General features: G+C 55.1%; 6 protein-coding genes across 6 annotated transcripts; 2 read left to right on the plus strand and 4 right to left on the minus strand.

The window, feature by feature from the left end:
- Positions 1-168: 168 nt before the first annotated feature.
- C8Q71DRAFT_860449 (uncharacterized protein) lies at positions 169-1,270 on the plus strand (the record flags this gene model as incomplete). Its single annotated transcript, XM_047927801.1, has 5 exons — positions 169-190; positions 251-703; positions 771-829; positions 888-1,047; positions 1,107-1,270. The coding sequence occupies 5 exons, from the start codon at positions 169-171 to the stop codon at positions 1,268-1,270; spliced, it is 858 nt and encodes a 285-aa protein (XP_047775937.1).
- Positions 1,271-1,411: 141 nt separating this feature from the next.
- Positions 1,412-2,821, minus strand: C8Q71DRAFT_909650 (uncharacterized protein; the record flags this gene model as incomplete). Its single annotated transcript, XM_047929054.1, has 4 exons — positions 2,616-2,821; positions 2,356-2,538; positions 2,077-2,295; positions 1,412-2,013 (listed from the first exon to the last, which is right to left on the minus strand). The coding sequence occupies exons 1-4, from the start codon at positions 2,737-2,739 to the stop codon at positions 1,412-1,414; spliced, it is 1,128 nt and encodes a 375-aa protein (XP_047775938.1). The 5' UTR covers positions 2,740-2,821.
- A 1,939-nt stretch (positions 2,822-4,760) lies between these two features.
- Positions 4,761-5,741, minus strand: C8Q71DRAFT_192808 (uncharacterized protein). The gene has a single exon (XM_047916886.1). It carries the CDS (start codon positions 5,656-5,658, stop codon positions 4,999-5,001), a length of 660 nt encoding a protein of 219 aa, XP_047775939.1. The 5' UTR covers positions 5,659-5,741; the 3' UTR covers positions 4,761-4,998.
- A 4,594-nt stretch (positions 5,742-10,335) lies between these two features.
- On the minus strand, positions 10,336-11,692 carry C8Q71DRAFT_774460 (uncharacterized protein). The gene is made up of 3 exons (XM_047924525.1): positions 10,944-11,692; positions 10,735-10,883; positions 10,336-10,684 (listed from the first exon to the last, which is right to left on the minus strand). Exons 1-3 carry the CDS (start codon positions 11,684-11,686, stop codon positions 10,545-10,547), a joined length of 1,032 nt encoding a protein of 343 aa, XP_047775940.1. The 5' UTR covers positions 11,687-11,692; the 3' UTR covers positions 10,336-10,544.
- Positions 11,679-13,959, minus strand: C8Q71DRAFT_774463 (uncharacterized protein). Its single transcript, XM_047924526.1, has 5 exons — positions 13,710-13,959; positions 13,509-13,660; positions 12,392-13,452; positions 12,162-12,322; positions 11,679-12,105 (listed from the first exon to the last, which is right to left on the minus strand). The coding sequence occupies exons 2-5, from the start codon at positions 13,650-13,652 to the stop codon at positions 11,963-11,965; spliced, it is 1,509 nt and encodes a 502-aa protein (XP_047775941.1). The 5' UTR covers positions 13,653-13,660; positions 13,710-13,959; the 3' UTR covers positions 11,679-11,962.
- Positions 13,960-14,734: 775 nt separating this feature from the next.
- Positions 14,735-15,650, plus strand: C8Q71DRAFT_774464 (uncharacterized protein). The gene has a single exon (XM_047924527.1). It carries the CDS (start codon positions 14,779-14,781, stop codon positions 15,595-15,597), a length of 819 nt encoding a protein of 272 aa, XP_047775942.1. The 5' UTR covers positions 14,735-14,778; the 3' UTR covers positions 15,598-15,650.
- The last annotated feature ends 775 nt before the right edge of the window (positions 15,651-16,425 follow it).

Consider the following 16,425-nt stretch of genomic DNA (forward strand, 5'->3'; position numbering starts at 1 on the left):
CCAAACCCAACTTGTTTGACATTGCTCCATCATCCACGACATGCCCGGTGCCGGCTCCTTCTCGCCGAGGTCGCTGCCACGCAGGGCAGTATAAAAGTGCACGTTGCTTTTGCTGTTCAGCAGTAGCACTTCAGTCAACGTCTCAAGTTGGAACATACCCAATCCGACATGTCTTCAAAAATCTGGTTGAGTGAGTATCTTGACACTAATCTTTACACGACCGAATACTAACCGCCGACATCCTGTACAGTCACCGGTTCCTCCGCCGGCATGGGCCGTGCTATGACAGAGATTGTCCTGTCCCAAGGAGATATCGTCGTAGCCACTCTGCGCAAGCCCTCAGCCATCGACGACCTGGTGCAGAAGTACCCCAAGGAACGGCTGCTCGTCGTCCGAGTCGACGTCAGCAAGAAGGACGAGATCGCCGCGGCCTTCGAGAAGGCGCGCGAGGTCTACGGACGCATCGACGTTGTCTTCAGCAACGCAGGCTACGGGATCCTCGGCGAGACGGAGAGCGTGCCCGAGGACACTGCGCGCAAGTTGTTCGACACTAACTTCTGGGGCGCGCTCAACGTCGCCCTCGAGGCGATCCGTTTCTTCCGTGATGTCAACAAACCGCAAGGCGGGAGGCTGATCAATAACTCGAGTATTGTCGGCGTCACCCCAAGCCCCGGTGTCAGTTTCTATGGTGCCACTAAACACGGTGAGATTCCGCACATAGACCCCGTCCCTGTGAGCATTATATTGACGCGTCGGCGTCATTCACCTAGCCCTTCAAGGCGTTATGGAGTCGCTGGCGAAGGAGCTAAACCCTGCGTGGAACATAAAGGTGAGTCGTTCGTCAGCTCTGCATCCTGCCGGTTATTGATGTCATCACCATGCCTCAGATAATCAACCTCTGCCCGGGTCGGTTTGCGACTCGAGGAGTGACATCGGATTCCATGGTCACAACGAACCCGCTTCCAACATATGACTTCGAGGGTTCCCTCACCAAGCTGATGCGCGGCGTCATGCCCAGCGCAGCTCGCCCAGGTGATGCGGTTAAGGGTGAGAGGCAGCTCGCAGTCATACCATGTCCCGGGCTGCTGACACCTGAGCCACCACAGGGATGCAGGTCGTCTATCACCAACTAGCCAAGCTGGAAGACCCACCGCTCAATATCCCTCTCGGCAAGGATGCTGTGAAGGGCTTCGGAGACACGGCGAAGCTGTTCAGCGACACTGTGGTGGCTTGTGCGTCGTTCTCCGATAACGTCTCCCACGACGAGTAGGTCGTGATTGAGCTAGGCCGCCAACGACGGCGGTCTGATGCACCAAGACCCTGAATATGTATAGCAGATTTTGTATTTCAGCACATCGAAGAGGTGAATATTTTGAATTGTGTCAGTGGAACTCGGGGCGGGACGTCGAATCTAAATCCCCCATCGGTTGAAACCGCCTGTGGTCCGGCAAATATGATTGGACAGTGTCCGCTTCGACGAGAAGAACTTGCGGCAATCCTCGCAGACCCACTCGCAGACTCGCCTATGTTTCGTTACCTCATGCCGCAGCCGGTCGTGCTGCCGCGAGAAGTGCTCCTGGCAGCCCATCGTGCACGGGAGCGCCTTGGGCTGCTTCGGCTTGTGCGCACGCAGGTGCACCTTGAGGGTATACTCGCTGGTGAAGCGGTGCGGGCATTTTGGACAAGCGTAGCTGCGCTTGCGGCGCCTCGACGAGGAAGCCTCCGGAGAAGACGTCGGCACTGGCTCGTCTTCTGAAGGGATCAGAGGGTCGGGAGTGCTGGACGTGGACGAGGGATGTGACGAATCGACGAAGATGATGGAGCTGTTATCCACAGCCTGATCACCATTTTGAGTATCGGACTGAGACGCTCCCGCGGGGTCGGGTTGCATCCACATCTGATTGACGGGAACGGACGAGCGGCCAAGTACGTTGACGTTGTCGTCAGCGACTGGAAAGTTGAGTTCGGGTCTTCTCAGGCTCTCGCCAGGTGCCGTTGTTGATTGTGCTGGTACTACAGGAGCCAGACTTTGTCGTGAGGTCCTATAGCCCACTGTATGTTTCGGCATTTACTCACTGTTGCCGGAGAAGTACTCATAATATCGTTCGGGGACATCCGAGGTCGTTGAAGTGTCATATAGATTCTGATTTTGTTCTACGCCGGTCGGAAAGCTGAACCCTAGTATGCGGCGATCAGTATTGACGGTCCTGGATAAAATACTGCACCGACCTGCCAAAGGCACTCCCGAGAAATGATCGAGCAGAGGGTCACCAGTATACAGGTTGGAATGTTCTCCTAGGTTCGCCCTATGTATCAGCTATTGTATACCGTATGCGAAGAGTTGAACCGCATTACCTGGTGTTATCACCGAGATTGTGCTGTGGAAGTCGCTCGACTCGGAGTGGTTCTGCATCGACGGAGCTAGGTGTGGTGTCCGGTTGCACAGGCTGGAAACTTGCAAAACATGTCCATCCGAGTCTTCTAGTGCTTCTATCTGGACTGTATATGGGGAAGAGTGGTAAGGATGACTGGTGAAATCTGCGTGCAGTGGATGTGTCGAGGCTATCAGTGAGACAAAGGGCAAAGTTGAGACTTGAAGGGAAAGAGACGCTAACCATCCATCACTGCTTGGTCTCCATCATGGTGCTCGAAGCTAAAGGAAAAGCCACCCGATCTGAATACGCGAATCGATACTCGCAGTCGACTCAGTTGTTCGACCGGAAGACAGAAGGAGGACATCACGCAGAGAATATGCAACGGAAATGGCGAACGCAAAGGCACGCAGCAGCGCCAGCGACCGCACTATATCCTCGTTGCTCTGGGAGAGATCGCAGTTATCCTACCCCGGTACTAGCGGAGCCCAGAGGCCCGTCATCGCCACCTCTCGTGCTGCCATCAGTGAATGGGGATCGACAGGACTTACGGACACTACGCGACGAACCGGCCGCCCGTCGAAGTAACGGCAATTCATCCGCGAGTGAATCTTCTTGGGTCGATGTCAACCGGATAGTACGGTTACTCGCGTGGATCGCAGCTCGTTCTGAGTGCAATCCAAGATGCTAAGATACAAAATGGACTAGATCCGGTTGGGGGGCATCATAGTACTGGCAAGCATGGTCAAGACTAACCGAGTTTATGGAACGGGAACAATTCGTTGAAATCTTGCATGATGCACACTGCAGACATATCTGAATCATCAGACAAGAAATAGAAGCCACATGCCGGCGGCTGAGCAAAGTCAGAAAAAGTCAGCGTGTCCCCGGCGAGGGCGGAACCTAGTCCTTTGAGGATCGCCATCGTCATTGCGATGCGTTCAATCGCGGCGGTGGAGCCTACTGGTTTTCAAGCGTCAATATTTCAATATTGAGCGCTGAGCACTCACTAGCACTTTACATAAGGCTCCTTCCTGCAATCATTTAACGGAGACTCGTTGGGGAACAAGGATCTGGTGAGGCTGAAGGGCTGCGCAACAGGACGGCGACTCGAGGGCTGGACAATGGTCAGAAATCTGCCAGTGCACGTCTACTTCTATTTGTCACACAGCCACGCAGGCGGAACAAACGTCTCAGTACCTAGCCCCAGTATGTTCCTTGATGAAGAACTCACGAATTCAGCTCATGCCCGAGCTTGAGACACGGCGATGATTGTACCCATTCGGTGCGCCACCGTTCACCGGTCTGTGAAAGAAAGGAATAATCAATGTTACAGCTACACCACGCTCACCTACTCCTGAAATGCAGCAACGCGTCGACTCCAGAGCCCAGACGGCCTCTTTGCCCCGCGGCTCCCGTCCACTTCGCGCTTTCCAGCTTCCTAACGGCTCTTACGATTGACCGACCGGGCACACTTATGCGGAATGCTTCCGCGAGGCCTTGATCTCATAGTGCCGAAGGTCGGCATGAACGGATCCTGTATTCGTGACTGTCAGCCTCAATACTACTTAGTGCGTACTTGACCGACCCTACAATGTCGCACGTAGTATCAAGACATAATCCCCCTTTCACGACTCGTGGTTGAGGATAGTTGCTAGAGTTCAAACACCCGCTTCATAAGAACGATCGTCCTGGTACCTTGACGCACGCCGTCACGGTGAGGGCCCATCTACGATGCCAAGAACAGTACTCAGTACTAGCCTGCGGAACCCATGCGACGACTGCGATCATGTTGCAACAGTGCAAGGCATGGTCCGGAGAGCCTTCCCCATGCCCAAGGGCCGCATCGCGAAGACTCCGAGACGCTTCACCACTGACATTCAAGGGCAGATCATTCCGCGCGCAAGGGTAGATTGGAGATTGATGCAAAAGCGCTCCTGCGCTCGCCTGCGCATGATTCTGCGCCCAGTGAGGAATACAGCTCGTTCGAAAATTCGGCGGAGCTCCTTCAAGCCTCAGGCCTCAAAGCTCGCGGACCACACCATCCGACTGCGAGCGTATTGATTCGCAGCTGATTGGTGGTCATTCGAACGGACAGACGTCCGCAGCACATGTCGCACAAATGTCGTATGTTAATTTCAAGCTACATCTTGGGGAAACGACGGGATCACTCACATGGCGACGGCATCTTCATCGCGTGAGTGGCGAACTATGACCGTCCGGCGAAGTGAGTGACCTGCTCGTAGTACTCGACTGTTGTTGATCTGCAGCAACCAGCAAGTCGTCAGAGACAAGTGACGGTGATTGGTGTGGTATGCACTCACGACCGATGACTCTGTATCTGAATTGTATCGTTTCAGGTGTTGCAAAGTTGCCCTGCGGTGTTGACGAGACCTCAATCGCAAGTGCAACGAGAACAGTAACATATAGATTGAAGGAATGGCCTGATCAATATCGCATCGTCAAGTATAACATAACTGGGTACATGCAATCTAGGAAACCGCAAGGAAGGATGTTGGTATGGACAAGAAATGCGAGACTAAATGAATGTAGGACTTTGAGTAAGCAGACGATAGCAGCGCGGAACCTTCCAATAAAACGCAAATACAATGTCTATTATTATGCCTTAATATTGCTCCTGTGACCCAGCGAATACACCTTGTACAGGCTTCGTCGACCGCTTCGACCCGAACCGCGAAAAGAAACCCGCGCCGTCGTGCGAGGTGGCACTGCCTGCGCGAGACCTGAACGACCACGCCGGCGAGGATGGCCGAGACATTTCTCTCGGAGCGGCGTGGAGGTGTTGGTCTAGCGGACGAGAGGGTTCACGGTGAAGGTGGTGATCGTGTTCGTGGTGATGATGATGATGATGGTGCTCGTGAATGCCAGAGCGTCCCACTGTATGCCTACCATCACAGCAAGCCCGGACATTCTCCAAGCCCTCGAAGCCGCCATCAGACATGGTCTCGTTGTGCAGTTCGAAGTCTAAGTCCTCGTCGTCTTGACCCGGGATGTGCTCATAATCCTTCGTAGGACTATGCAACAATTCCTGTTCGCCGCGCTCGCTCCAGCGAAGGTATTCAGCCGCAGGAGTCCCGGCGCGCTTGCCTATTGAACCGCCAAGCGAGATTTGGGACCGACTTCGTTGACCGCGGGGAGTCGCATTCCACGAATCCGCACTGAGCGCCGTTCGACCTGTTCGAGCGCTACGCTGACTCTGCGGGCTGGCCATAACGTTTGGCCGTATGGGCTGCTCATCGTCGGGGAGCTCCCTGTCAATCGACATTGGACTCAACGGAGCAGGCACAGGGCCAACAGGCGCGTTGGACGGCAGCGCACTGGGGCGAGTCAGCAGATACTTCAGCGCCTAAAAACGCCAATATGAGCATGTCACGACAGGATGCAGACAATATCACAGACGCACGTTCAGCCAAATATCATGCCTCTCCTTTGTGGGTGCAGTGAACTTCATCTCACGCTGCGGCGTCGATACCACTACGCTGTACTGATGGATACCAGGAGGCATAGGATTGGGATCGAGGACGGATCGCACTGCTTCGATGTACGCTGTAAATGTAAAAATAAGTTTCGTTTGACGATCGTTGATATATTCACATACCACTCTTGGCACTTGACTCGACAACGTTCGACGAGCCAGGATCAGCAGAACTCCAGTACAATGTGCGCGTGTAGGGATGGATCCAGACGAAGCGCTTGTGTCTCGACGTCCCAGGGCCTTTGCCAATTGTCCGTCGTGTGTACTTGTAGAGGAATTCGCCTATCATGGTCTGTGTGATAGCATGAATGACAGTTGGATCCGTAGAACCACCTGCAGCGGTACGAGCAGACATGTCGGCGGGCCGATCCCCAACCATCCCGCCTTCTGATTGTCGCTGGGACTGCGGGAAGGCATGGTGATCAGACGATATAGACGAGCGCTGAGAGCCCAGGCTATGTCCACCCGAGTTCAGAGAGGTTGTGGAACGTTCGCGGCGCTCTTTGATGCCGAACGACATCGTGGAAGGTGTAGGGCTGGACAAAGGTGCGCGGGAGGCGGCATTAGCAGCAGAGCGGAAGCTACTCGTCGACGGCAATTCACGCAGGCCGTTCTGAGAAGGTGGCATGCTGGATCCGTGCTGTCTGAGACCAAATGGCCGCCCACCAGGGACAGACAACACACTTCCTAGAGGAGTCGTGGCGCGCTGAATCAGTTCAGGAGGGGGCGGCGAAATGGGACGAGGCGGGGGTGCTTCCTGTGAGAGCCTCTTGTCGGGTATGAAGGACGGTGGTGGCATGCTATTGGGGGGAGGAGGAGCGCGAGGAGGCGGAGGTAATGTCATCATGGGCGGGCGAGACTTGTCGATGGCAGCCGGGATGGCGGACGGCGTCCGAGCACGGTTAGATATGTCGTCCATGACGGATGACAGCGTCGACTCAATGGACTGCCTCCGATCGGAATGAGAGGTACGAGGACGTGCAATGAAGGTAGCATTCGAGTCACGAAGGGTGGTGTTGGGCGAAGGAGCGGCAACGATCGGCATCGACGTCGTGATGGGCCCAGCAGACGAGGGCGGAGAGATGAACTGGAACTGCTGGGAGTTCACACCCACACGGTACAAAGGCGGTGGCTGTGTGGGGGCGGGCGTAGGCGGAGCGGTAACGGGCAAGACTGCGGGTATTGCTGCTGGAGGAAGCCATTCGTCGGTCTGGATTGACATCTCTTTGACCTCCGGTTTGGGCGCTGGCTCAAGAGCGGGGGCAGGGTCCGGGGGGATTGCAACAGCTGGCGCGGGATTCTGTACTGGGGCTTCGTCTACAGCATCAGTCTCTACAGCTTTGGAATCATAAGTAGGCGGGGTGATGGCGGGAGATGATGTCGAAGGCGACAACTGCGTGAACGAGAAGGTGGACGACACAGCAGACATGTGCGTAGGGAGGCGGGACGCCACGACGCTTTCGTTATCGTCATCAGTGTCCGAGAAGTCATTCTCAGAGACGGTCCTGATGGAGTAGAAGTCGTCGTTCGAGTCTGTCGGAGTGGGCACCACAGCACCTTCGTGCGCGCTCTGGTAGTTCTCCGTAGTCGAATCCATCATGGAACCTGTCTCTGTCGCCATGTCATCGTCCAGAGACTCTTGAGACAACGCGAGTGAAGTAGGGCGACCATGAACAGTGGTATCTCCGCTAGAATCACCATAAGACGACTCTCGGGTCGATATGTCGACAGCGCGTAGGTGCGGGACCTCTGACTCCACTGCTTGAACTTGCGCATCGGCAGAGACTAGCAGAGCTGTCTGTGTCTGCACTTCCACCATGGTCGGCGCGGGGAGCGACATCGTCTGGACGTCCATCTCGGACCTCACAGCTGGGGTAGGGACCAGCTCCTCTGCTGTCTGGACGTCGATTTCGACGGACTGGATCCGGGGCGTCTGCACGCCGCTCTGTACGAGCGTAGCCGTTGGGGGAACCTGCAGTTGCTCTGGTTCGACAATCGGGTCGGTGCCCATCGCGCTAGATACCAGAACACGCTCGGCCTGCACGATATCATACTGAACGCTAGAATCAGTGCGAGCGGGGATCGGGATCTCCTCGGTTTGCATAGACCCGTCCACAGTCTCAACCACGGGCGCGGGCTGAGGTTCGACCTGAACACCCATCTCAGACATCGCAGGAGTGACTTGAATCGGAGGAGGAGGTAGGACAACGTCCTCGAAGTCGGTCTGGCACCCGAACTCGGCAGTTTCGACCGCACGGAGTGTGTCTTGCTCCTGTTCTCGAATGCTTTCATCTGCCGCAGACGAGATACCACCGAAACCGAGGCCAAGTTCGGCCGCGAGAGCCTCGGGCGCACCAACGAGTGAAGGAGGACGTGCCTCCTGGTACGCAGCACCGCCTCTGGACCTCCGCGGGAGAGTACCGCCGCGTGTCGCCATAGCCATGACAGACTGGCGCAAGGGGCTGCCGTTGGTCGGAAGTGAGCTGGCTGAACTCGTACGACGGAGTACGTTGGCGAATGCAGGATCCATTCCGTCCACGCTGGCGCGGTTCGAATTGGGCTGAGGTGGCGAGGGCGAGGCCTGGACATCCGCTTCTTCGTCCTCCTCAAGTTCCTGACGTCCAGGGTCTTCGTCCGCGGGGAACGCAGCGGGCAAAGGCGGGACGGGAGGCGGAGGCGAAGTCTCGTGAGGCTCATCATCATTGTACTCAGAACCGGGACTATTGGCTGCCATGCCGAGACGTTGGATGAGCGTCATGCCGCCTCGCCCTCTGCCCCGTCCACGACCCCGAGCTGCGCGATAGGGTGTCAGACGCGGCTTAGCTTTGGGCTCCTCGACGTCTTCCGCGTCGCCCTCCTCTTCTTCGATAGCGTAACCAGGTGATGCATCGAGCTTGCGTCTGTACTCGATCTTGAGCTCCTTTTCGCGCTGCAGACTGCCCTTCAGCGTATTAATCTGTCGCTGAGCATGAGCGAGCCTTTGCTGTAGAGCTTCAATCTCATTGCTGGGATGATTCGGTGCGAGGAACGGCTTTGAGGGTGATGGCTCGGGGGACGAGTCGGCGTATTCGTCGAAAGCTTCCGCAGAGAAGAAGGCTGTGGCATCGGCATTCTTCCTGTTGTTGGTGGATGCTCGTCCTGTAGTTCCGAATACGTCTTCTTCGTCGTAGTTGTTCGGAGTGAGCGTGTCCGTGGCAGCAGCGCCGTTAGGCGTCAGTGGCGATCCAAACCGAGGGAAGCGTCGGTTCCCCTTCGCCATCTCGGCCTTCGCGGTATCGAGAGCTTGCTGCAAGTCAGACTTGTCGCGCTGTAGACTCGCTGCATGCTTCCGAGCTTGAGCCACATCCGTCTCGTGCTTCGCCTTGAGCTCCTCGAAAGCGTGATGCTGTCGCTCAGCCTCGTTCTTGTGTTGGTCCGCAGCTTCACGCGCCGAGGCGAGCATCTTCGTGAGTCGTTTGTGTTCGCCCTCAAGCCGTACCACGGAAGCCTGAGAGTCAACTAGCTGCGTGCGTAGTTCCTGCAGGGTTACTTCGAGGTTCCAATTCTCCTCCTTGAAGCGATCCGCTGATTGCTCCTGCTGGCGCAACGCAGTGCGGAGGCTCTCGACTGTCTTATCCAGGTCATCCTTCTCCTCCTTCATGTCCTGGATCGCCTTGTCGCGCTCTCCGAGCAGACTCTGCAGCCGGCGCACTTCCGTCAGCAACCCACTTCCGATTTCGAAAGCAAACTCTGCGCGACATTGAGCTGCGTATTCTCTATCGACTATCATGACCACGCACCGACATCGTCCGCGCGATGAGCCGCGTTCTTGGCACGACGTGATGACTGCGCTGCGGAAGGTCCTGCTGCTGCCTTGGATGAACGATCGACACGTTCAACCTCGCGCGAAAGATCCAGTTGCGGAGCCGCCTATGGTTCACAGTGAGTCGGACCTTCACGAGATGTACGCACAGCACACCTTCGACCCATTGAACAGGAATGAGAGCTGTTCGTTTTCCGTGTCCCAATGCTTGACCGTGTCCGCTAAGTCTCGATACCTCTCCCGCACGCTCATCTCCGCGTCCTCGTCGTCGCTACCAGCGTCCATCTCCATCTCCTGCAGGTGCCTAATCCGCTCCTCCAATTCCATCCGCTGCGCAAGCAACTGCTGCCCGAGCGTGCCCGCATTTTGCAGCTGTTTCTCCTTGTCATCGAGCAGGTTTTGCAGGTGCGACCGCATGTCGCCAGGAGACATTGAGCTGTTGAACATGGTGCCGGCGTCGACGGACTCGTCGCCGTCGGAGAACGTTGGCATCGCCAACCGTGAGGTGGGAGAAAGAGGTGCTTGCTCGCCGTTGCAACCTCAACACGCGATTGTCACGTTACTGTCACATGGAGCGCTGGCGCATCAAGGCGCGCGGTCACATACAGTACGTGGTCACGCTAGCGCTCCTACGGACGCTGTTCTTGGCCAAGTCTGGGAGACTCGGATCTGGCCACAGAATACTAGTACCAGCGATCCTTTGACTCTCGTCTTGGTTGATTCGGCTGAGTCTATGTGCGCGCATCTTCGCATACAGTATTATTTTGAACGACTCGATATCTTCACCGCTCCCGCGACCGCTACATTTGTACAGTACGCTACAGCACTGGACCACTGGTGGACCGGCGATTTCACTTGTACCCAACCCTAGTCTCTATGAAGCGTGAAAAGTGACGCGATATGTGGACTTGAGACTCGTCGGTATTGCTCTCAGAACCTTCAGGACATTGCCCCAGCGACGTCTAACGCGCATTGCGCAAGCCTTTACCTTGAGCATTACAGTATGATAAGTATCTGCCAGGGCTTGAGTGAACATAGTGGTGTAAGCACGTGGGCATATATACCTGAATTCTTTTTGTCGTTGCGCGCCGGGGTGTCCCGCTGGAGGTCTGCATCAACGCCAGTCCATGAAGTATCGAAACTGGTAACATCGGAACATTCTTCGTGTTCCCATGCAGCGCGGGCCTGTCGCCTCCGATGCTCGACAACGAGCCTGCGAGAGTGTATGTTCAGCCGTGTCACGAAAGGGCCCAGACGAGGCGTCTAGACTTACCATTGGATGACCTCCACTTCTCGCAGGAACGCCATCGGGTTGTTCACTTCACTGACTTCGGCCAAGTCCAACGAAATGGACACGAGTGGGATGATGTCCCGATCTTCGTCAGGATTTCCCAGGAAGACTCGATACAGCAAGTCCGACGGCGCAGGGCTTGCGGACCTCGGACGATCAGAGATAGATTCAATCATGGAAGGTGTACTCGATCCGGATTGTCCGTCGTCCACGCCATCAAGTCGCCCGTAATGTCGTATTACAGACCGCTCGCCGAAGCTCTCCACACTACAATGAGCCTGAGCATCCGCAGTGATACGTACACAGGCGTCGGATGCGTCAGGCGCGAGAGCTGTCCGAGTCATGCCAACTTGAGATCGATCCAAGTAGCCTGGATCACGCAGTTTCCCATCCCCTGCGTGGTTTGTCGAGTTGCCATCGACGTTATTTGGGGCTGTGTGCTTGGGTTCGGTGGTGTTGTCGCCGCCATGTGTGCCTGCACTGCAGTTGGCCGACTGAGGGCCACTTCCAAGCACGTCTGCGGCAGGTTGTGTAGTCCATGATGGCGTGGCATCTGACAGACTCGGAAGAGCAGGCACTTCTTCCGCATCGCGCTCACCCGCGACTGGGATCGATGCTGTGCGTGTACTGCGGAGTTCCACAGAGTCTTCGTCAGACAGCGGTTCGGCGGCGGGTTGGCTCCTCGCTGCTTGTAGGGCGGCCCGTTTTCGATGGTCCTCGCTCATGTAGCGTGACTGCAATAGGCGCTCATACTACCCGTACGCGTGATCGCAGCCCAAAACATAGTCAGTGAGACCACTACTTAGCCCAAAAGACTAATCTATGACAGCACGGAAACACCAGAAAAGAGACATGAAGGAAAGAAATACTAATATGGGCAAAGCAACATCTACGTCTGTAAGACATGCAGAGGTACACTGGGTGCTGCAGTACCGGGACAATGAGTCGAAAGCAGTGACGGCAGATAACTATGATGACGCCCGCATCATGATGAGCGTAGACTAATCTGTGTCCAAGATCACGACGACACGAATTGTGAAAGCACACGTACAAAGGGCTTTGACGACCTTGGAGAAAATAAGGCAGCGGCGCCGGGCTAGCTTCGCCTTTCTTTTGAGACCCGATCGGGCACGATTATACACGTCTGCATTTTAGCTGGTAAGAATGTTGCAAATGATTCGTGTCACGCATTACACGAACCGTTGAACTTTTGACGTCGATTGCCAGCGACATTGTGACCTTCCACAGACAAGGCTTCTTCGGCGAGATCAGCCCATGATCCACCCACTGGACTCGCCGTTGCTCTGGCTTCGGTCGGTGCAGGGGCATAGGCATGGCTAGCCCGATGCTCCTGTATCACCCTGTGAATGCAGGGTCGAAAACGCTAGTCAGGCAGGTATAAGTCACTGGTAGGTGAGATGCACACTGACCGCACAATCTGCGCCACCTCCTGAAGAAAAGCCCTGGGATCACTGACCTCACATACCTCTGTCAGATCCACGGAGACCGACACAAGGGGTATCACAATCCGATCCTCGTTCGGGTCGTTGACGAATATCCGTTGTAGGACATCTGAGGTTGACAGGCTTGCCGAACGATGGCAATCCGAGTCACTGCATGACCGTATCATTGAATGCGCTGAGCTTGAACGTCCGTCAGATTGGGAGATGTGGCTTGAGCCTACGGACGAGCTCTCGAGCAACAACCCTCCAGCGTTTATGTCCGCAGTTATAGGGCATGGTACGATGGATCCGCTAGCCGCAGTCGGACAATCTGATGTGTTTGCGGGGCAGCCCTCGACGGCGCTATGCGGCATTTCGTCTCTGGCGGCAGCCTGAGGTGGCCCATCGTTCAACAGAGGTCCTCCAGGTATCAATTTGACGACACTGGGCTGCTCGTCGACGCACTCCATCGCTTTGGCATTGAGATCACCGGTGCCGCCGCCAACTTCTCCATGTCCTTCGTGGCGGGTTACCTGAATGTCCTGAGTGCGTTGAGAGCCAACAGATCGTGCTGATCCGTTCTCTGAATCGTCAACGTTGACGACGGGCATCCCTTGTCTCACGAGCTCGCGACCAACAGAACTGGTGACGCTGTATGACGTACGGAGGTCTTCGGAATCGTCAACGGCTGGGACGATGCCTGCCTTGGCATTGCGGAGAGCAATCCGTCTCGTGCTGTCTTCACTGACATAGATGTCATTGACAAGCATATCGTCCGACGACAAGGAGACGGCGTTGGTAAGGATGTATGGTTTGTTCGGAATGCGAACGAGGGAGGTATTGCAGGAGTACTGGTAGCATCCAGGGAACGGAAATGCTGGTTTTGGTCGGAGGGGTTCTCGCGAGAGGGGATGCTCTGTGGCCGGGAATATGGGGACGCACATCGACGATTCGATGCAGGTATCTTCATCAGGTCGGCATAGCCCTTGGCCCACAAGTGCAAGATAGCACTTATGATCAGCTTTGCGCGGAAGAGGCAGTTCGTCGATCTAGAAAGATACAGTGAGCCAGGGATGCAATAGGCGGGAGCTTGTGGTTACTGGACCTGAGTTACAAGTGCCACGTATTTTGCGGGATGCATTTCCTGTGCAGCCGTTACCAGAGCAGGATTCTTGAGCGGTTCGACCATCCTTACGGGGTCAAGCTGGATTGTGAGATATGTTCCGCATCGGGGTACCAGATACTCCATGGCCAAAGCTGAGTTACGATGAATGGGCGGAATGTCATCTATCGACAAGGCACATACCCTGAGCCCGTTATAGCGCTTTCCCCTGGTGTGTTTGGTATCGCGGGCTGGTCTGCACACAGACCGTGATACTGGTACTAGGTGTAAGACAAGGGGGCGTAGGGCGATTTGGGGCAGCGAGCTGAAGCGGAGTCTAGGATGGTTCTTCTCAAGGTTGTGTTGACTACCTGATCCTCGTATGTGGCCGGGAACAACCGAAGAATGTTTGCGTTAGTGTGCGTTTGAGTGCGCCCATGATGGATGGGCGCTGACTCGGAGGACGCGCTGACCGAACGATGCCCGATGTCACAAAAGGGGTTCCCTAAGTGTGAATTTTTGCACACGTTATCTGTCCCTGGAGCATTCGCGATGCATGTCTGTCGTTAGGTTCTACATATGCGGAACTTGTAGTTGCGTGGTCAAGCTGTGAGTTCTATCGGGTCATGTACCGCGCATCTATCAGTTTGATACCGTATACTTACCGTATACTATGAATAGGCCAGCCGGGAGTACGGACGTCGCCGGAACAGACGGCGCGACTACAGTCCTCGTGCAGTCCTTAAAATATGTAGACTGTTGGTATATACAATTGAGCAATTTACTTGAGGGTGGAGATATGGTACCACGACTCGGAGCTGGCAGATTCAAGTTACTATATAGTATAGACTGGCAGTACTAGTAAACACGCCTCAGGCTTACTACGCACCAATATACTAGCGGCGAGTCATTGGACTCTTACACTGTCTGTCACCGTATAGACTCAGCTCGGACTGAGCGCTGATGTAGTACATAAAGCAGTTGAACTTTGAAGTGGATTAGAACGTGGCAATCGTCACAGTTGGGCACTCTGGCACATGCGGTGGACTGGCATGTGCCTTGGCGCACTACTAGTACTAAGCAGCTGCACTCACACGATACCATCTACGAAGCAAAGCAGCTGTATTCTGATACAGATGACATGCCGTACGGGCGCTGCCATCTTTGTTCACCGATATAGCATAGTGTCCAAGAAGTTGGAACTCGTAGACAAGGAGTCTTATTGTAGTACAGGCCCGTGGACGATATTCGACCACTATGTAAAGCTAAGTGCATGTACGACGGCAGGCCACCAATCCGACTCCAAATGCCCGCCTGCATGATATGTCTCTCTCGTACGGGGAAGAATCACCCCGCAAAAAAAACTATACTCTTTTCGCGCTCTGAACCGGCGAAACTAGGTGATATCTACGCTATTCAACAATCCGTGCACACGCCTATCAAGTATGCTTTGTGTGGATACCTGAAGTCCGCCGGGAAATGGAGCGTAGGAACGACACTCTCCAGCATCCACACGTCACTCGCAGTCCGCAGCGCTAAACGCCGCAGGAAGGCCAGCAAGCCCGCAGATAGCGACGCGAACCTAGTCCCACCATCGTCGCATTACTCCGCTCGTCCTCAGTCTCTCTCAGGAAAGGATAGACCGTGCATCATAGCCACTATGCCCAGTGTCGAGACCGAGGATGTCATGGGTATCTTCGTAATGGCGACCTATGATGACACACCGCTCCAGGAGATGCCAGCAATCTACCGCCATTTTTCACTGGCTGTTTACCCGAACGAGGAGCCATCGCATGTGCATACTATGCCGGAGTGGCATGGAAAGGGGATTCAATGGGTGATTGCCGTCCGCTACACGGTTCCCCGGGAATCCACTAGCACTGGCAATATCAGTCGATGGTGCAACGAATGGTACCAGGGTACTGGCAACAAACAACGAGTCCAGAGGTCGCATCATCGCTTCGAGACGACGACCCTGAGCTACCTCCGACGTACGGCAGAGGAGAAAATGGAGCAGTGGCAGGAGATGTGTCGGAGGGATCCGGAATTGGCGACAAGAATGGCGGACGCATGCGAGGTAATTTCTATTTGACGAATCACGAAGTATCATCAGCTGAGAGCTCCACTAGGAAAACTGGAAACGACACCGAGAGGCGAAGATTTTGCGCGAGTCCAGCCAACAAAGAGGCCTTCAGGTATGCTCACGCACAACTCAGCGTCGTCAACAACATCCTGAGTTGTACGAATGAACAGGGATCCCCAAGCATCTATCCGAACGCAAGTGGGATGTCCATTCCCGACCGCGGCCGGGGCACGAGCATGACCCCGCTGGCACAAGGAGGTCGACCTCAGGCTCGCACAGTGACACAATCAGGACACCGCAGTACCAACGCCCCGAACCTAGTCGCTGTCGCTGCGGTACAAGCTGAAAATACCGTCAATACGGTAAACACAGAGCATCAATTGACAATTGAAGCACGACTGACCGATGTCATAATCGCTGCACAGAATTCGGCACAAGGAACCTTGAAAAAAGTCAGTGGTGGCCAAAGGCCTGCGACGCGGGTACACCGGGCTGAAATGCCCATTATCAACGAAACAGCTTTCCAGCAGCCTGAGATGGACGAGGATGGGTATCGGCTGGTTATCAGCAAAAAACGCAAGGCCCATTCCCGCGGATCCGTACGTACCCCACTGAGTATGGTGTGTCACCCTATCTGACCGCCCTCGCTGCAGAGCTTTGAATCAGGCTCTTCGTACGATTCTGGTCAGCGGGTGTTCAGATAGGTCCCCTTCAAGCACCGGGCCTATCCAAGCGGTATGCCGAACTGTATGGTATTTCAATTCTAGTAGAAACTCTAGTCCATATTCATGTATTGCCGTTACTGGGAACGTGTAATATGTACTCCATCATCGAGGC

The sequence above is a fragment of the Rhodofomes roseus genome (genome assembly GCF_022264815.1).
Source record: "Rhodofomes roseus strain CIRM-BRFM 1785 chromosome Unknown C8Q71scaffold_19, whole genome shotgun sequence".
NCBI lineage: Eukaryota > Fungi > Basidiomycota > Agaricomycetes > Polyporales > Fomitopsidaceae > Rhodofomes > Rhodofomes roseus.